The sequence below is a fragment of the Hemicordylus capensis genome, chromosome 1, assembly GCF_027244095.1.
Source record: "Hemicordylus capensis ecotype Gifberg chromosome 1, rHemCap1.1.pri, whole genome shotgun sequence".
Taxonomy (NCBI): domain Eukaryota; kingdom Metazoa; phylum Chordata; class Lepidosauria; order Squamata; family Cordylidae; genus Hemicordylus; species Hemicordylus capensis.
In genome coordinates, this window is record NC_069657.1 from 10,764,854 (window position 1) to 10,785,492 (window position 20,639).

General features: G+C 47.2%; 1 protein-coding gene across 1 annotated transcript in view; it reads left to right on the forward strand.

The window, feature by feature from the left end:
* Positions 1-19,526, forward strand: part of DACT1 (dishevelled binding antagonist of beta catenin 1) — a 33,301-nt gene extending 13,775 nt beyond the window's left edge. The window contains exons 2-4 of the mRNA XM_053284043.1: positions 5,878-6,010; positions 8,100-8,255; positions 12,026-19,526. Of these exons, the coding sequence (XP_053140018.1) occupies positions 5,878-6,010; positions 8,100-8,255; positions 12,026-13,884 (2,148 nt within the window). The 3' untranslated portion in view covers positions 13,885-19,526. The remainder of the gene's footprint in view (positions 1-5,877; positions 6,011-8,099; positions 8,256-12,025) is intronic.
* Positions 19,527-20,639: the final 1,113 nt, after the last annotated feature.

The window sequence follows — 20,639 nt, forward strand, 5'->3', positions numbered from 1 at the left end:
CTATTCATGAAAGCAAAGGCATACCCTTAGGTGGAGTCAAGGGAAGCATATGCAGGAATGTAGTTACATATATGTGGGCCAATGGGAACTCCCCTTCTGGAGAAACAGCCCCTGAGGGTGAGAAAGATCAACACTCTGGTAGCAACAAAGGCTTCAAGCCCCTCTCCCCTATGCCATGGTTTCAATCTAGATGCAAGGTTAGATGTGTCTAGATTGGCCAAATTATGCATTGAATGCAATGTATTGTTCGACCCTTTGTCCCTTTCCAGATTGTGTTATGTGCTGGTTGCTAGACATGCAAATAGGTCTGAAGTGAGAATAGGGATTGGTTGGAACTTGTGGCTCTTTAAAGCAGGAAAAGCATTGATATTTCCCTATACAGTTTCTAGAGGAAAGGGGTGATTGGGAGTGAATGTTGTAAGTATCCCCCAACTTAGTCTGGCTTTCCTTTTCTCTAAGCTTTTTGGTGGTACCTCTTCTGTCTGTGCCAACAAAAAGGCTTAGGAGGAGAGAGTGGGCAGACAAAAGATTTGGAGATGTGTGCGATGTCAGTATATAAATCTGGCACGCATGACCACTTGGCAGCCAGAGAGGGCTCTTGCATCAGCAGTAATGGGAAACAACGGCCTTCCAGGTTTTGCCTTGAAATGTGTTTGCCCCAGCGGTGGCCTGGTTGACCCCAGGCACATGGGCTGGTCAGTTGCAGGGTTGGGGAGCAGCTAGGTGAATGACCAGCCCACATGCCAGCGAGGCGAGGGAGAGCGAGGCATCTGGAGTGGGATGGTGAGAGTGAGAGCAAGCGGCACCTGTGGGCAGTGGTCCCTCTAATTTTGTTCATCTGTGTGCAGAATGAGTTTTGTTCTGGGCGGCAGTATCAAGGCAGTGTGTGCACACCTGCAATCAAAGTGGGGCCTTCCTGATTCAACCTGAGCAGGATCTAAAATGAACTGAGCAGACATCTAAAAACTTGTGAGCGGACGCACATGTGAATGCCTTAGAGGGGACAGTGCCTGCGGGTCCTCTTTCATCTCCCCCGTCCCACCCGGATGGGCTGCCACCGGTTTGTCCCATTTATAGTGACATAAAAATAGCCCTGGACTGATTTTGTTTGTATGAAGTTACCTTTGAATGACCATCTCAGATTAGCAAAGCTGTTGACACATTTATGTGCCCAGATGGGGCCTTATAAGTCAATGTACTTTCCATCATTCCTTTCCTAAGGAACAATATCTTTTCAAAGGAGGCGCAGCAAAATGTTGCAAGATACAAAGCAGAATACATATACCAGCATTCTGCAACTGGGTGAGTGATGGATAGATATAATTATAGGATTCAGCAGGAAAACTGATTACTCTGACCTGGGGTTAATGAGCTTATTTTAAACCCATTGTTTATAGCAGTTTGCAGCAAGAATCAAAGCTACCTTTGCGAAATTGCTTAAACATTCTTGTTATTTCGAGAAGATTATGCGTTTGTATAATTTGCGGGGGTGAGGGGAGAAGGGAATGTGTGTGTGTGTGTGTGTGCGCGCGCGCTTTTATTGCACCAATCCAGTTTTTTAAATTTTGCCTGCACGCTTATAAGGATATAGATCTGGGATGTGCAGCTGAGATCGTAGTGAATGTCTGTGTTACAATGAGGTTAAATCTCTACCCTAAAATATCCAGACATTGTGTTGGTCTTCAGTCTTTTATTTGCAGAAGACTGCTGTGATTTTGCAGTCACATATTATGTTGAATGCAGTTCAGCAGTACACTTCCTATCCGTATCCTGCATTTCAAGGGACCTGTACCCAGGTTCACTTTTGAAACGAACACAGGTACAGTCAATCACACGGAAACATGTATGCATGTATAGACATCTGTGCACTCATACAACATAGTGCCTGAATAGGGCTTGTGGCTAATGCAGATGTTACAGTTAAACTTGCAGTGTTTCAACATTTCACATGAGGCCCATTCACATGTTATGATCAACACTCATACAACTGTATAATGTATACAGGTACAGATCTGTACACAGGTACAGTCATTTACATGTTACGCTGAAGGAAGATACAGAAGTACACTTAAGAACATAGGAAGCTGCCTTATACTGAGTCAGACCATTGGTCCATCTAACTCAGTATTGTCTACACCAGGGATTTTCAACTTTGGGTCCCCAGATGTTATTGGACTTCAACTCCCATCCCAGCCCCAATGGCCTTTGGCTGGGGATTATGGGAGTTGAAGTCCAATAACATCTGGGGACCCAGCGTTGAGAATCCCTGGTCTACACAGACTGGCAGTGGCTTCTCCAGGGTTGCAGGCAGGAGTTTCTCTCAACCCTATCTGGAGATGCCAGGAAGGGAACCTGGAACCTTCTGCATGCAAGCGTGCAGGTGCTCTTCCCAGAGCGATCCCATCCCCTGAGGGGGATATCTTAGTGCTCACACATGTAGTCTCCCATTCAAATGCAAACCAGGGTGGACCCTGCTTAGCAGAGGGGACAATTCATGCTTGCTGCCACAAGACCAGCTTACTAGTATGCACCATGCATTTGAAGGGCCTGCATCCAGGTTTACTTCTAAAATGTACAGTCATTCACACAAACATGTATGAGTGTACAGGCATCTGTACACTCATATAGCATAATGTCTGAATCGGGCTGTGATGTTTAGTTTAGAAGTTGTACCACATGCAGGAGGCATGTTGAATCTCCTGCTTTTTTAATCTCGGGCAGCCTTGTCGTGAATGTTATGATGATCTGGGGTGCCAGGGTTCTCTCATGGTGTTGGGATCATTTGCATGTAGGGGCCTTTCATAGTGTTATGATCATGTCAGGTACTGCTCTTTTTAGCTGCCAGAGTGGCTAACTTTGCAGAGACTATCTAGGGGTTTTAGTCCTCTATGGCTGCCTCATGTAAGCCATGAATGCAATTATGCCATTTTGGAAAATGGCAGAGACTAAGGAAAGACCTTGAGCAGGAGTTCTCAAACTTGGGTTCCCAGGTGTTGTTGGACTACAGCTCCCAACATCCCCAGCCATTGTGACTGGGGATGGTAGGAGTTGTAGTCCGACATCTGAGCAACCATGTTCGAGAACCCCTGCCCTACAAGCAGTGCACCGGGGGTATTATGAAGAAGAAGAAGGTGTAGGGAACGATTAGAACAGATTCCTTTTATCACATAACAATGATACGTTGTTAAAAATGAAGCAATGATGACTTTGCAGTGATCAATCTCCGTTACTATGTCTTCTCACACTATTTAGCTAGCTAGCTAGCACACACATTTAAATACCACCCCAAACCCATGTCTCTGGGCAGTTTACAGTAAAATAGCACAAATTAAAACAATTTAAAATGTAAAATGATCTTAAAATCTATGAGTCTGAATTAAAAGCCTGGGTGAAGAAATCTGTCGTAACTGCCTTTTAAAAAAGCTCTCAGAGATAGGGCTGAGAGAGATTCCTGCCTGCAACCCTGGAGAAGCCGCTGCCAGTTTGGGTAGACAATATAATATTATTATTATTTATTTACACAGTCAGACAGGTGTTATTGACAGGTGTTATTAAGAGGAGAGCTGGTCTTGTGGTAGCAAGCATGACTTGTCCCCATAGCTAAGCAGGGTCTGCCCTGGTTGCATATGAATGGGAGACTAGAAGTGTGAGCACTGTAAGATATTCCCCTCAGGGGATGGAGCTGCTATGGGAAGAGCAGAAGGTTTCAAGTTCCCTCCCTGGCAGCATCTCCAAGATAGGGCTGAGAGAGATGCCTGCCTGCAACCTTGGAGAAGCCGCTGCCAGTCTGTGAAGACAATACTGAGCTAGATAGACCAATGGTCTGACTCAGTATATGGCAGTTTCCTATGTTCCTATGGTTTGTTTTATCCAGACATCAAGTCCTTCCCAAGGACCTAGGATGGCTGAATTTTGTTGTTGTTATTTTAACATTTATATCCCGCTCTTCCTCCAAGGAGCCCAGAGCGGTGTACTACATACTTGAGTTTCTCTTTCACAACAACCCTGTGAAGTAGGTTAGGCTGAGAGAGAAGTGACTGGCCCAGAGTCACCCAGCAAGTCTCATGGCTGAATGGGGATTTGAACTTGGGTCTCCCTGGGTCTAGTCCAGCACTCTAACCACTACACCACGCTGGCTCTCAGTTGTGACTAACCAATGGCCTGACACAGTAGAAGGCAGCTTCCTATGTTCTTATGAGTGCATTCCAAAGCCTCGGGGCAGCAATGGTGAAGGCTTGTTCCTGACTAGCCACCAAACAGGCCTCTCTGGGTGATCTCAGTGGGCGGTGGGTCTCATAGTGAAGAAGACGTTCTCTTAAACACCCTGCATATAATGCATCTTATCTGTAACATCTGCATTAGAGCAAAGCCCAAAGGCTCATGGAAAGAGAGTGATATTTGCTCATTACCTGTCAGCCTTGCCTCACAGGGGAGGGTGTTCCATAGATTGGACATGTCTGCCATGAAGGACCTGTCCTATGCATTCCCCGACCTTACCTGTGATGATGCTGAGAGTCTTTCAAGATATGCTTGAAAGTGTGGGAGCAGTGCCTGGTGAGTTAGTTGAATTAAGATCTCCACAGTGCCTGGGTGCAAAACTTCAGTGTCCTGCACATAGTTTTGCCTTTCCCCAGGTCTAGCAAAACCAGAATAAATTACACAAAACGCGGGTGGGGGGAGAGGGCAAAATATGACATGTTATGCAAATATATTCAGTTTGTGAAATATATAGAGGTAATAGAATTCAGCCATTCTTTGTGCAGAATCTGGATTGCTTTGATGCAGAATTTTTATTTCCTTTAATGTGGGTTTGCAAAACCCTGCAACTTGACCTGATGAAGTAGGCCAATCCTTTCTTAATCCACAGATATAGTCTCTAGTGGCAATCAGAAATTTAATTTTGGCAACCAGCAGTGAAAGCCTTCATAAGTTTTATTCTTCCCTTAAAGCTACCTTCTACATGGGCAGAGAATACCTTTTTCAAAATGGTGCCAGGCTGTGCTTTGTGCTAGAACGCAATCTCAGTGTCATGGTTGGAAGGGAAGGGATTGGTGTGTACACCTGTACCCACTATATACCTATTCCTTCCTAGTAAACCCCTTTGTCACACAATGGGCACAAAAGAAACGTCTTTTGCTTCTGTGGAGCTGAGCAACTTGAGTATCACTGGCTACTAAAAACAAGGTTTTTACCCTTTTCACAGAGCGCATAATTAATCTACGGAATTCTTTACCACAGGATGTGGTGACAGCCACCAGCCTGAATGGCTTTAAGAGGGGCTTAGACAAATTCATGGAGGACAGGTCTATCAATGGCTACTAGTCTGATGACTATAGGCCACCTCCAGCCTCAGAGGCAAGATGCCTCTAAATTCTGGTTGCAGGGGAGCAACAGCAGGAGGGGACGGCATGGCCTCACCTGTTGCCTGTGGGCTTCCCAGAGGCATCTGGCGAACCCCTGTGGGAAACGGGTTGCTGGACTAGATAGGACTTGGGCCTGATCCAGCAGGGCTGTTCTTATGTTCTTAAGGTGCGGCTACCACACCCAAAGGTCAGCTAATGGCGGCAGCGGGGAAGTAACTTGCCTAGGGAGCAAGAGGTTGCCGGTTCGAATCCCTGCTGGTACTAGATTGGGCAGCAGCGATATAGGAAGATGCTGAAAGGCATCATCTCATACTGCATGGGAGATGGCAATGGTAAACCTCTCCTGTATTCTACCAAAGAAAATCACATGGCTCTGTGATCGCTAGGAGTCAACACTGACTCGACGGCACAACTTTAGCTTTACCACACCCAAATAAAACTTGTGAGCCCCGCTTTGTGATTGCCCAGCCGCCACCATGCCTTAGTCTTCTTTCTTCTTTTATCATTGCTGCAGAACTGCTTGAGAAGAAGGGATGCTGGCTTGTTAAACCAGCTGCAAGAACTGGACAAGCAGATCAGCGATCTCCGGCTGGACGTTGAAAAAACAGCAGACGAGCACCTCGAGACGGACAGCCGTCCCAGCTCTGGTAAGTCTTTCTTGTCGATAAGCCGGGGCCATTGGTCAGCTTTTTTGGCTGCTTGGAGGTCTGTCCGTGTGGGCAATTCTGCAGGTTTGAAATGTTCTCCTTCACGAATGCAATCTCCCAAGTCCACGCAGAACCCTTACACTCTGCTCTTGGGTTCCTTCTTGCCTGGCCACAAAGAGTGCTGTTCATGGAAGGCACAGTCAACACTAGCAATGAAGTCCTGTTGGTATGAGATGCCAGGGGCATCTTGAACCAAGGTTCCCAGCAGTCCAGTGTCTTGCCTCTTGCATCACCTCTGTGTTCGTAGTGGCATGAGCTCTGGGCTTTGAGTGTACAATCTGAACTTCAGTACCAACCAACCTATCTGAGTATTGTCAGTTGACCCAAAGGCGATTATGGGAGTTGTGGTCAACAACATCTGGGGAACACAGCTGGAGAGCATAGCTAGACTTCTTTTTCCAATGTTAGCAAAGCACCAGCTTAATTTTGTTCAAGATAAGTCCTCTGCTGACTGATAGGAACTCTCTTGCTTGCTGCCTGCCTGTGGGAACGAAAGGGAAGTCTCTTCATGCAGACTAGAACTGAAAGGGGTTTGATGTCAAACGTTGCTCTAAGAATTCCTTATAGCACTTACTTACATTTATATACCGCTCTATAGCTGGAAGCTCTCTAAGCAGTTTACAATGATTTAGCATATTGCCCCCCAACATTCTGGGTACTCATTTTACCAACCTCGGAAGGATGGAAGGCTGAGTCAACCTTGAGCCCCTGGTCAGGATCGAACTTGTAACCTTCTGGTTACAGGGCGGCAGTTTTACCACTGCGCCACCAGGGGCTTATAAGCTTCAGCCCCATGCAGACATTTTCAAAGACCATTCAGTGGTCTTCAGTGTCCTACCACACCTTTCCTTATGCATGTTCATTCAACACGTGAATGATGCCAAATGTTTCGAGGGCTTGTAATGTTGCATCTTGACCGGACATTCTCTCTATATCTGCTAAATATTAGGCTTGTTCACACAACCATTAACGAGTGTCCTCCTATCTTTGGGAGCACTAGTGTGTGAGTTAAAAACTAGGTTGGAGGAGGGGAAAGAGATTGTGTGGGAAGCGGGTGCAGATTCTAAAGGTGTTAGGAACATAGGAAGCTGCCAGATACTGAGCCAGACCATTGTTCTATCTAGCTCAGTATTGTCTTCACAGACTGGCAGCGGCTCCTCCAAGGTTGCAGGCAGGACTCTCTCTCATCCCTATTTTGGAGATGCTGCCAGGGAGGGAACTTGGAACCTAGATGTCCTTCCCAGAGCGGCTCCATCCCCTGAGGGGAAGATCTTACAGTGCTCACACTTCTAGTCTCCTTTTTATACGCAACCAGGGTGGACCCTGCTTAGCTAAGGGGACAAGGCATGCTTGCTTCCACAAGACCAGCTCTCCTACCTTGGTAATATGCTGGGTAGGACGATGCTGTTCAAGCCTGCACCTGCCTTGCACACAGTCACTTTGCCTTCTTCTGACCTAGCCTTTAACTTGCACTTGGCCAAAAACCGGGAGCATGCACCTCTCCCCAACATGATTGGACACTTGTTCTACACACTTAACGGTTGTGTGAATGAGCCTGTTGATTGGATGTTTTGATATGTGTGCATTAAGTCTGATGCAATTTGAGTTTCAGTGTTTGGTATTTGACCATAATTTGATCATTGACATGCAATGGTAGTTAGTATTATGGTATCTCCTATGTTGATGCCTGCCAAGTTCAAAGAAGGTCAAGAGATTCTAACTGGTTTAAAGCACTGGAATACTCAAATTGTGAGGTGAATGTTGCATCAAAATGCCCATTTGAAAATTTGCAGGGAAAATATGATTGCTGAAATGTGCCACTTTGACGAATTTCAAGTATTTGCCAGTACTCCCTTACTTTCCTGTGCTAACCCAGATTGCATATTTATTGAGCAATACAGTGGCAATACAGTGGCATGTTGTCACTTTTAAGGAGCTGAATATCACATATTTGCATTTCAAGCTGGGCTTCGTTTTATTACTAACCAGGACTAGTGTTAATGGATTCTCTGGTTGTTTTTTTGAACAGGGTTTTATGAGCTGAGCGATGGGGCTTCGGGCTCACTCTCCAACTCATCCAACTCTGTCTTCAGTGAGTGTCTGTCCAGCTGCCACTCCAGCACTTGCTTCTGCAGCCCTTTGGATGTCTCCTTGAACAGCTCCGATGGGCGGCCCAAGTCTGCAGGTACAACAATCACCTTGTCATACCCAGAAAATAGATGGCTTTGGTCAGGCCTCTACAAATCCACTTGCCCGCTTGCTAATGGCAAGTGCCCCCAGCCCTCAGGTGAGCAGGACACCCAGCACCACACAAATCTCCTCCCTGGAGGTTCCATTCCCACTTCCATTTCTGAGAAGGTAAGAATGGCAAGAATCCTCTCTGAGTAACAGGAGAGGGCTCCAGTGTCCCCTCTAACAGGGATTCCCAGATGCTGTTGACTACAACTCCCAGAATCCCCAGCTGCATTGGCTTTTGCTTGGGGATTATGGGAGTTGTAGTCAACAATATCTGGGAATCCCTGTTAGAGTGGGGCCTTCCTGATTCAACCTGAGCGGGATCTAAAATTTACTGAACTGACATCAGAAAACTTGTGAGCGTGCACACGTGCACATGCCTTAGAGAGAACACTGGTGGCGACCACAAATAATGGTTGGCTGGTAAACTAAGCTTAAATTTGTGGATCCCTGGCTTTGGTTATGAATGAGGATTTGTGAGCTGTAAGCGATTGTCTTTGATCACACATCACAGTACCCATGCATCCCTCTGCTACCCTGCAAGCAAGCTATAGTGCAGTGGGCAAGTTCTAATTCACCAGCTGGCATCCTGATTTAGCCAACAGAAAGCTGTATCCATGGTGTGGAGTATTTTCCTCGCTCTATGGCGTGCAGGGTGGGGTGTGTGAGTTCCATTGACCTCTGCTTTCCCTGGAAGTGCCCTGTGCCACCTGAAAATATGTCCCTGGGAGTTGTGCAGCTCTCAGGAACCTATTTTGGGGTGGCACAGGGCACTTCCAGGGGAAGTAAGAGATGGGTGAAAATCACTCTTCTCCGACCCTGCGTGATCCTTGCTGAATGCTCTCTGCAGCCTGGGTGCCTCTCTCTGCTGTGCTGCTGGCTTTTTCAGAATGTCAGCCCCTGCCTTTAAAGGGGCTTTCCCCTCGCAGGTAAATAAATATCACTTTCCAAGCACAGCTTTTAAGATCTTGCAACAAGATCAATCAAGGATTATACAGGTTGAGTATCCCTAATCTGGACATCCAAAATCCAGAATGCTCCAAAATCCGGAAACCACCATGGTGTGCACCCGCAGCACCAACAAAACATCATTTTAACATGAAATCTGAATTTCATCTCCACCTAAAATGCCATGTTTGAGTCTAACATGACCAGCAACATTATTGCGTTGAAGATTTTCTTGCAGTTAGTTTTCATTACATTTACAGCTACCTGTAGTTATCGTAAATTCAATGCTTATTTGTTTTTATACTTTAAATAAAAAACCCCAAAATAAAATACAGTGTACAGTAACGTTTCGTGTTTAGCCTTGGATCCCATGCCCAAGGTATCTCATTACAGTATGCAAATATTCCAAAATCCGGAAAAGTCAGAAATCGAGAACACTTCTGGTCCCAAGCAGTTCGGTTAAGCGATACTCAACCTGTAGAAGTGTATTAGACTTTGAACACATTGGCACCTGATTTGAGCTGGTTCCTGTGCATTCTTTAAAGGCAGTAGCTTTAGGATCGTGAGGACAGCCCTGTAGAATGCGAAGGGCTGATCCAGAGACAGTTACTGATGGTCCTGGCTGACATACTGTGAACTGCCTTGCCAATCCAAGAGTGTGGAATGTGCACTGGTTCTGTGCTTTTCCAAACTCCACCCACTCTGCACCTGAGCTTGCAGAGGCTTCATGGCGGTTAAGAACTGCACCGGCACTGACGCGACCATTTTCCCTAATGGGAGAAGCGTCCCTTCAATGCTGGGGCAATTTGCCAGTCTCTGCTAGCTTGGTAGCAGTGTGGGTGTAGTTCAGGGTGGCATAAAACTAGAGTGTGCTCCCCACACTTAGGTCAGCGGCACACTGCACAGTATGTTAGGGATGCGTGAACCAGTTCTAATTAGAACCGGTTCACACGCGAGGTTGGACCAAACCTCTCCAGCCAGTTTGGGCCCGATTCGAGGGCAGGAAAGACATACCGTTTAGTGAGGGCAGTTGTGGCCTTTGGGGATGGGTGGTCCTGTGGCAGCCATGGGAGGTGTTATCTCTGGCATCTTTGCCCCACTATTTAAAAAAACCCTCAACACTCCCCGCCCTCAAATATTGAACACTCCTCACCCTCGAACCGGGCCCAAACTATTCTAATTCAAACCGAACCAGGCCCGTGTTTGAGGGGTGCCAAAACCGAACATGCCTGGTCCAGTTTGAATCTGGTTTGGATTTGAACCAAACTGGGCAAATAGACACCTTTTTAAAGTGGTGATTCTCTTATATTTAGCAGGGGTAGAGCAACTGGCCCTCTCCAACCCCAGCACAGCACCCCTCCAGTGGCTGTTGCTGGTATCTGCTGTATGTTTCTGTTTAGATTGTGAGCCTTGGGGGGACAGGGGACCACCTTATTTATGTATTTTTCTGTTTAAACCACTTTGAGAACTTTTGGTTGAAGAGCAGTATATAAATATCCATCGTAGTAGTATGTCAGCCCTGGACTAGACTCTACTTTCCAAGCAGGAGTATGGAAGCTTTCCAAAGAAAGACAGAGGTACCTTTTTTTAAACCTTGGGTTAACTCAATGAGCAAGTTAGCCATGTGGACTGCATCATGTTTATGGGTCCTTCATTGGTTGATGTCCTTCACACAGACTGGTAGGGGACCAGTGCTAGGAGCTGGACTTGGTCATTAGGACCTTGGCAATCAGTACTGCTGTGACCACCCATGATTCCCAAATTAGGGTGGCACCAGTGTGTCCCAGAGGCTTGGGGAGGAGAGCCGGTCTTGTGGTAGCAAGCGTGAATTGTCCCCTGTGCTAAGCAGGGTCCACCCTGGTTTGCATATGAATAGGAGACTACATGTGAGCAGCACTGTAAGATGTTCCCCTTAGGGGATGGGGAAGAGCATCTCCATGCTTTCATGCCACTGTGCCCTTCAGTGTTTTCTGAATTGGTTTTGGATTATTATTATTATTATTATTATTATTATTATTATTATTAATAATTCGATTTCAATACCGCCCTTCCAAAAATGGATCAGGGCGATATATATCAGAGATATAATAAATAAATACGATGGATCCCTGTCCCCAAAGGGCTCACAATCTAAAAAGAAACATAAGATAGACACCAGCAACAGTCACTGGAGGTACTGTGCTGGGGATGGATAGGGCCAGTTACTCTCCCCTTGCTAAATAAAGAGAATCACCACATTCAAAGGTGCATCTTTGCCAAGTTAGCAGGGGTTATATATAGGATTCTATTTAAATCCTATAGAATATAGGATTTTGGTTTTAAGAAAGTTAGAATGTCTACAACATTCATGGTTGTTAACTATGGGCTCTTTCTCACAGCTGTGTATAGAGTAGAAGAGCCACCTCAGCCTAGTGCGGGAGCTGCGCACGCTCCTCCTTGTGTGAGAATTAAGAACATGGTTGGAGACTCCGACAGAGGGTTGTCTGTTAAATGGCAGCTCGGTCGAAGGGATTTTCGTCCGACCTCATGAAAGACCTGGGCACAGCTCTTGGATAGGAGGGAGCCCTTGGACCCAGCTGCTGCTTAGTGTGCGATCACAGACGGCGCCTTTGACCTTGGTTTTTTAATTTACATTTGAGCAGAAAATGGGAGTGCGTGCCCCTCCCAGACAAGGGTGGGTCAGCTCTCCTATCCTATTCATAGTTGTGAGAATGAGACTCATTTCTCTTAGGAGCAGACTCTTTCCTTACTTTTTTCTCCATTGAATTTCAGATCTCGTGGGCTGGTTGGAGTATAACAAAGGAAGCCAACATGAGGAGCAGTCTGTGGGATTGGCCTCTCATTCTCTGTCTACGCCACACTCTAACTCCCTGGATGTGGTCCTAGATGTGCATCCGAAATACCAGTGTGACCTGGTGTCCAAAAATGGGAACGACGTGTACCGCTACCCCAGCCCCTTGCATGCCGTGGCAGTGCAGAGCCCCATGTTTCTGCTGCCGGTGACTGGTAATACCCCCAGAGAAGAGGGGGAGAGAGTTGGCAGCAGCATCGGTGAAGTTGGCGTTGGAGCCGAACATGACTCTGCAAAAACGAGCACTTCTTCTTGTCTCCCACTCAACTCCCATTCCACATCTTGTCCCACGGCCAACAGAAAAATGGACGGCTACATCTTGAGCCTGGTGCAGAAAAAGACCCCTTCTGTGAGGACTAACAAACCGAGAACAAATCTGAACGCCGACCCCGCCAAAGGGATTCTGAGACATGGAAGCATTTGTGTTCGCCAGATGGCTGCGGTTGCCCACAACAATGTTGTTAATCTTAAGAGTTCCAGCCAGGCATTTCCGCATTCCAGTGGAAACACCACCACGCTGGATAACGGCACTTTCTCCCCCTTAAAGCAGCATTCGAGAGATACTGAGCATCTGGAGACCAAAAAGATACCGTTCCCCACAACCTTCCCACCAAATGCGAACAGTGAACTTCAAAGCAAACACTCAACCAGGAGTGTCAAGCCTCAAGAGGCAACACGATGCCCTGGTTCTAACAAGGGTGATGGCTCCAAGGAGAGTGGTCAGAGCGTGGCAGCATGTGGTAAAGAGAGCCCCAGTCGGCATACGACGCCCCCGAAGGAAAATAAAGGTGCCCAGCTGCCCAAAAAGATAATGTTTAAGAACAGTGGAGTGCAAGCAACCCGCTCTACTTCGCCCCCTCAGGAGATGAGGCCCCCGTTGGATTTCAAGAGTGAGGGGTCATCCACTCAGAGCCTGGAGGAGGGGCTACTGGTCAATGCCCAGTACATACCGGCTCAACCACAAACGGTCAGACTTCACAAAGGCACCAGGAGTGTCAAAATCCTCAAGAGCTCTATGATGAAACACAGGTCCCATCTTGTTACGGTACTGGAAAATGGTCCGCAGGGTGGACGGGAGAAAAGCAAGTCCACCGGCAAAAAGTGCCGTTTCCCTGATGACTTGGATACAAACAAGAAGCCGAAAAAGGCCGCCTCAAGAGGGAAGAAGAGCGGCCATTTGCAATTGGAGGGCAGCCTTTTGAGCCGCCCGCCCGGTGTGCTGAAATCGGCAGTGAGACCCCATGGACTTGGCAGAGAGCCGGTAGTGGCCAAGCCAAGGCACAAGCGGGCCGACTATCGCCGCTGGAAGTTGTCAGCAGAGGTGTCTTATGAAGAAGCCCTTAGGAGGGCCAGAAGACACCGGAGGGAAGCCATCGGGGTCTACTCGCAGGTCCCCCATTCCTATGTCAGCCCTTATGCCTACGTTGCCAGCGACTCAGAGTATTCGGCGGAGTGCGAATCCCTTTTCCATTCCACTGTGGTGGACACGAGCGAGGACGAAAGGAGTAACTATACCACCAACTGCTTTGGGGACAGCGAATCCAGCCTGAGTGAAGTGGAATTTGTTGGTGAAAGCACGACGACAAGCGACTCCGATGAAAGCGGGGGCCTCATTTGGTCCCAGTTTGTCCAGACACTTCCAATTCAGACCGTCGCTGCTGCTTCGGAGCTCCACGGAAATGCAGCCAAAGCCTTTGTTAAGATTAAAGCTTCGCATAACCTCAAGAAGAAAATCCTCCGTTTCCGGTCTGGATCCCTCAAACTGATGACCACTGTCTGAACGCATCCTGGGGGTGGGGGTGGTAATGATACCCATGGCTTCTGGGGGAACGTGTGTGTACGTGTATAACAGAAAGTCTGCGTAAAGGGTTTTCATGGGTCTTGGACACTGGAGCCACCTGTTCAGTGCCGGCTCCAAGAGCAGAGGGGTCCTCGAGAGAAAGCACTCCAAGGAGGAGGCTGCTTGACCTGCAGTGATGGAGTGTACAAATGGAGATTCATTCATGCTGCCTTCAGTCTTTCCAGGTGCTCCATGGTGGCAGTGTGTGGGGCAGAGGGCCCATTGCTAGTCTTGTGGATGTGGGGCCAAAGGTCAACCTCCAAGTGAGCCATGCCTGTAACACCCACATTGACCTTGCCTTGATCCCCCGGTAGTTCCAATATATCCCTGTGCTTGTTTGTGCTCTCATAATCCACATGCACAAAGGACAGCCCAGAAATATTTGCAGGTCGTGTCCCTGGCTGCTGATAAAAAGGGCAGGCTAGGGCCCTTGCTCATACCAGCAGCCTTGGGTGTTTGGAAGCAGATCTGCTTTCGGGTAGGGTCAACAACCCCCAAGTTCTGGGAGACAGTGTTCCTTGCAGTGTCTGTCCAGACCTTTGGGGACGTTGCGGGGAAGTCAATAGCTCCTAAATGAGATGCCGACAGCCCCTTAACGAAATGCAGAATTGGAGTCTTAATTGGTGGCAGTGCCCAGGGCTAGGTGTTGGGGAAACAGTCTTGCGAAAAATGTAGCTGTCTAGCTCTCAAAATGTTTACTATCCCACCTGATGAACCTGCTTAGGTTGGTCACTTGTGGTGTATGGAGGCCCTGGAAGGGGGTGGAGAACAATCTTTCTTTTCCTGCTTGGTAACCTGGAGGTGAATTTGGGGGCTACACTAGACAGTATACCTGTTGTTGGATTGGGACCGGTGTGCTTGATTTTTCCAAACACAAATAGAAACGCAGAGCCCTGGTTCAGACTGGGACTGTGGTGTGGGGGTAGAGGGTCTTTAACCCATTGTCCCCATCATGGTTCCAAACCCAATGGGGATGCAATGGCTACTGTTTTCCCCCATGGAGGGAGGAAGTTTCGACTGGCACAGTGGGAGCTTTTCCGCAGTTCAGTTAGCCGTGGGGGACCCAATCTGGTCTGGGACCAGGGGCAAAGGTTTAGAATCCTGCTGCTTTATATCATGAGCCACTATTGGAAGGGTGGCATAGAAATCAAATCAATAAATCATGGTCTGGATCAGGGCCCCACGTGGCTGCATTTGAAAATTCAAGCACATGGGCCCCATTTACGTGATAATTAGGTGTATCATCTAGTTCAGGGCTGGCCAACCTGAGGCTTTCTTGCTGTTGTTGGACTACAAATCCCATCTTCCCTGTTGCAGCTGGGGGTGATATGAGTCATTGTCTTAACAGCTGGAGAGCCTTAGATTGCCCCCCCCCCCCAAACTCTGGTCTAGTTTGACACTTAACTGGCCGACATGTTGCACAATTTTACATTCACCTTGTAACGTTGTGTTTGTGCAGTTGCACAGTAGCAGAAATTGTTCAGTTGCAGCATCAGAGTTGTGCACTGAACGGCCTTTATTTCCAATGGCCACATCGCTCTGCAACTCTGTGCAATTTTTGTGATTGCACTCTTGCTCAGCCGCGCCCATGCAGTGTTAACAAAGTGAATAAAATTGCGAGGTACCGTATTTACCTGTATCCAAGACTAGGTTTCTTCTAGAAACCTAGAAATCAGGGGGTCATCTTAAATTCAGAAGCCTCTTCCTTTGGGGTAAATACAGTGTATAACCTAAATTTAACCTCTTAAAATTTAACACTTTAACTCTTAAATTCTAAGTGTTTTTAAGGGGGGTTGACTTAAATTCAGAGTCCTCTCCTCTCTGGCTAAATATGGTATGTCACGCAATCTCTCTAAACAAGCAGACAGCGGCGATTTCCAAGCCTGGTGTAGCAGATGAGCAGAGAGACAGACAAAGCCTTGCTCTATGCAACCCCTTTTCCTGTTCCTGATACTCCTTTTCTGCCTTCCAGAGGTGCGCTAATATGCCAAAACACAGCTCCTGTGCAGACATGCACTGTGTGAGCATGGGACACACCCATGCGCATATCTCCCTACTTAAGGGAAACAAGGTGCTTCTCTTAAATATTTTCCTAGAATGTTCCTCGCCCCCTGCCCCCCTGCCAAATGCACATATTTAAATCTGAAAGGACTGCTTAAAGGATGTCAATTGCATCTCCAAATCTGTGGGTTGATACTAGTGCCTTCTTAAGTGGCAAAACCAAGTCCACCATCCTAGTCTTTTAACAACGGAATACCACCCATTTTCAACCGTGGCAGCTTCAAGTATGTAGAAAGAAGACTTCTGCAGCCAGTGTTAATTAAATGCCTCCTCCTCGTTCAGGAATGGATTGAAGGGCATCTAATCTCCGGTGCTGATCTTTACTTTGGTTTCTACAAGTTATTGCTTCTTACCTTAAAAACCGATTCCCTGCCTCTGTTCACAGAGGCAGAAACATGCAATAATGTTTGGGGTGTTTTCGAAGGGGGTGGGGTGACTCTTAAACCCCAGAATCCCCACGATCCACCTGCATGTGTTAAATTTACAAAGCAAGAGTGACGATTTTCAATCTCCCATGAAGCTGTCTTGAAGTCAGAGCATTGGTCCACCTATCCTGGTAATGTCAACTCTGGCTGGCAGCAGCTTTTTGCCCTCTTGAGGCAGGGTCTCTGCTGGATGTCTTTTCTCAGCTGTTACCTGAGTGCCTTTTGAATGGGCGGTGCTGGGAACTGAAGCTGCATTTGTTTTGCAGTGGCTGTAGCCTTCTGTTAATGGCTGTAGCATTACTCTTGTTAGTACTGTCATGATCCTGAGTAAACATTCCAGCTTAAAAACCTAGACTAAAGTCAAAATAGCCTAGTGTTCTCTTTAAGGATCCCAGCAGGCACGATTCATTAGGTGTTCCACCAAGAACGGTAGCCTTCCACTCCTTCCACTTAAATAATCTCCTTGGCTGTGATTGCATACATTGATGTGTACTTTGGAACCCTAAGAACAGGGGCTGATATAATCATGGGCAATGCTCTGTGGGACTGCATAGGAACATAGGAAGCTGCCTTCTACTGAGTCAGACCATTGGTCCATCCAGTTCAGAATTGTCTACCCAGACTGGCAGTGGCTTCTCCAAGGTTGCAGGCAAGACATAGTCTCTCTCAGCCCTATCTTGGAGATGCCAGGGAGGGGACTTGGACATTTCTGCACGCAAGCATGCAGATGCTCTTCCCAGAGTGGCTGCATCCCCTAAGGCAGGATTTCTTAACCTTGGGCCCCCAGATGGTGTTGGACTACAACTCCCAGAATCCCTAGACACGGCCTTTGTGGCTGGGGATTCTGGGAGTTGTAGTCCAACAACATCTGGGGGCCCAAGGTAAAGAAACCCTGCCCTAAGGGGAATATCTTCTACTGCTTACATGTAGCCTCTAATTCAAATACAACCAGGGTAGGCCCTGCTTAGCCAAGGGAACCATTCATGCTACCAGTTCAGCAAAGGGGACAGTTCTTGCTACCACAAGACTAGCTCTGCGGCAGTTTGAGACCCCTGGCCAACATGATGGGCAGCGCGCCATCAACATGAGGGTCCCGCTGGGCGTGCCGTGTGACTTGAAAGTTGGCCCTGATGGTCCTGTGCAGTGCAGTGCAGCTGCTGCAGAACAACGTAGCACAACTTCCACTTGGCGCCACAGTACTTCTTCCCTCTGAAACAAAGGAAGGAATGCTGTGCTCCTACCCAGAAGTGGTTGCAAGGCGTTCCACAGCAACTTGGTTGTGCTACACCATCAGGGCTGCCTTTCAAGCGGCACGGAAGCCCCAACAGGACCCTGATGTAGTCAGAGCGCTGCCCATCATGTTGGCCAGGGGTCTCTACCTGCGGCCCTCCAGCTGCTGTTAGGCTACAAATCCCATCATCCCTAGTCACAAGGTCCAGTAGCTGGGGATGATGGGAGTTGTAGGCCAACCTTGCAGAACGGCCGCAGTTGGAGACTCTGTTAAGAACATGCATTCCAATTTGTGTTTGTTTTTAAGAACAACTTGGGAAAATAGGAAGCTGCCTTCTACGGAGTCAGGCCATTGGTCCGTCTAGTTCAGTATTGTCTACACTGACTGGCAGTGGCTTCTCCAAGGTTGTAGGCAGGAGACTCTCTCAGCCCTATCTTGAAGGTGCCAGGGAGGAAACTTGGAACGTTCTGCACGCAGGTGCTCTTCCCAGAGCAGCCCCATCCCCTGAGGGGAATATCTTACAGTGCTCACAAATGTAGCCTCCCATTCAAATGCAAACCAGGGTGGACCCTGCTTAGCAGAGGGGACAATTCATGCTTGCTGCCACAAGACCAGCTCTCCTCCCATAAACAGGCTCTGGTAACAAACGGGAGAATTCATGAAATTAAAAACTAAGATGTATCTGTTCATTCTAAACGTGAGAAGGTAGAAAATAATACTGAAACAAAACATTGCCCAGACACTGAAATTCTCAGAGGTATATTTGTGTGTTTGAAAAACAACTTAAATCTTGTAATCTTCAGTATCAAGTTGCCAAATTCAAGGCATTTAGACTTTATTTGTGTGCCAAAACGTCTTAAAATTAAATCTATAATTGGGAATGTTAAAGTGTGGAGAATGGGTGCTCATTGATGACATACATTTAAATAAAACCCAGACAATGGAAGAACTTGTTAAAATTTGCATTTTTGCCAGAAAATTAGTGTTTGGAGATGATGACTGACATACACTGCAGCGTTTCACATGTGTTTAGTGGCACTGCTGTGTCTTCCTAGTGGCACTTGCAGAAGTGCCCACTTGCACAAATGCCGAAATTATGTGAGGGAGTGACACAATTATATGGTCGTCATTTCCAGTGGCTGTGCAATCGCACAACTCCCTTGCGCCATCTCAGCATTTGTGCAAGTGTGTACTTCTGCAAAGTGCCATTAGGAAGATGAAGCCGCACCCCTGGTGCTTTAAATGTGCATGGGAGGCTGTGTGGAATGTTGTCCTCTTTTTGAGAAATCCCCTTCAACTCCATTTCATTTTCTCGAATTAATATAGAAAAGGCTTTTAGGGCTTGTACTTCCACAGACGACACAAATCCCAACCCCCTCACACATGTGGTGTGAGGAGTAAAACATGGAAATTGCCATGTTTGGTGCAAAACTCAGCCCTGAAACTCAGGATGACAAATATCTGTAAGTTTTGCCATCCCATACATCGCCCTCCCGCAAAGCAAGAGTGTAACCCAAACGAAGTACAGAAATATCCAGAGGTTTGCAGGGATGATGTTTCTCCCTGATTCCATTGCAGAGACCCTGTCTCCTCTCAACTTGGGCCACACCTGACGATCTCCCCTCTCTTGGACACTGGAAAAAGCCAAGAACTCAAAGTATATTGTGTAATATTGTTGTCTGTTTTGTTTTAACCCACGCAGATATGCATGTCATGAGCATGAGCATCAGTTGTGTTAATATTTCAGTCAGTGTCCCAATAATTGTACATCATAAGCAGTTGTATTTTATATCTATATCTACATCATATCACTTTGTAAATTAATATAATGCATCCATATGCTGTAATAAACAATGGTCTTTTAATACTGTGTCGTGTTTGATGCCTTGACCCTTGTCACCCCACGTTCTTCTAGGTGGCCGCCATGCAGGCGGATCAGGACCAGTGAGTGCTTCTGCAGAGCAATAGCTTGGAAACATCTAGAGCAGGGTTTCTCAACGTGTGGGTCCCCAGATGTTATTGGACTTCAACTCCCATAATCCCCAGTCCCAGTGCCTTTGGTTGGGAATTATGGGAGTTGAAGTCCAGTTACATCTGGGGACCCAAACGTTGAGAATCCCTGATCTAGAGCTAAAAAAAAAGATCTTGCATCCTTCCCCTAGAAGGAGAAGTGAGAGGATGGGGAGTGCTTCTCAGTGGCTCTCATTTGAACACCACCACCTCAGTAGCATCACAGAGAGCTGTCTCTAACTTCTGAGTGATTGCTGGAACGTTTTCCAGAATTCTACTTATAGGTGTCGTTGGCCTCCTTCGTTTTCTGTGTAGCATGAGCAGCCCCTCAGCTTTTTGTTGTCTTTCTTTGGATCCTGTCTGGTGGTCACCATCTCCTTGTGAGCCTACACCTACTGCAAATATTTATATACTGCTCTTCAACAAAGGTTTCCAAAGCGGTTTACATGGAGAAATAAATAAGATGGATCCCTGTCCAAGGGCTCACAATTTAAAAAAGATAGACACCAGCAACAGCCACTGGAGGGATGCTGTGCTGGGGATGGAGAGGGCCAGTTGCTTCCCCCCCTGCTCAATAAAGAGGATCACCACTTTTAAAAGGTTCCTCTTGGCCCAGTTTGCAAGGGAGCAGCTAACTGTTAGGAGCCTCTGGAAGCTCGCAAGCAGGCTGTGACTAGCACCTGCCAGGCAGAGGTATATTGCCTTTGTACATTGAGTTTCCTTTTATGGACATGGTGGATAAAAATCATTGTGGGGTTGCAACAGTAGTGCTTATTCTCCCCCTCCAGCAAACATCTGCCCCTGCTGGCTTTATGGGCCTTGGGTACAAGATTGTCTTTGGATCTCCAAAACAGGGAGATGACGGTCTCCAACATATGTGTGAATTGAACCTCAAAGGAGTGGGTGGCAGCCACTGTCCACCAAGAATCCAGCAGCAGACTGAATGGCTGCTGCTCTCCAGAACTTCA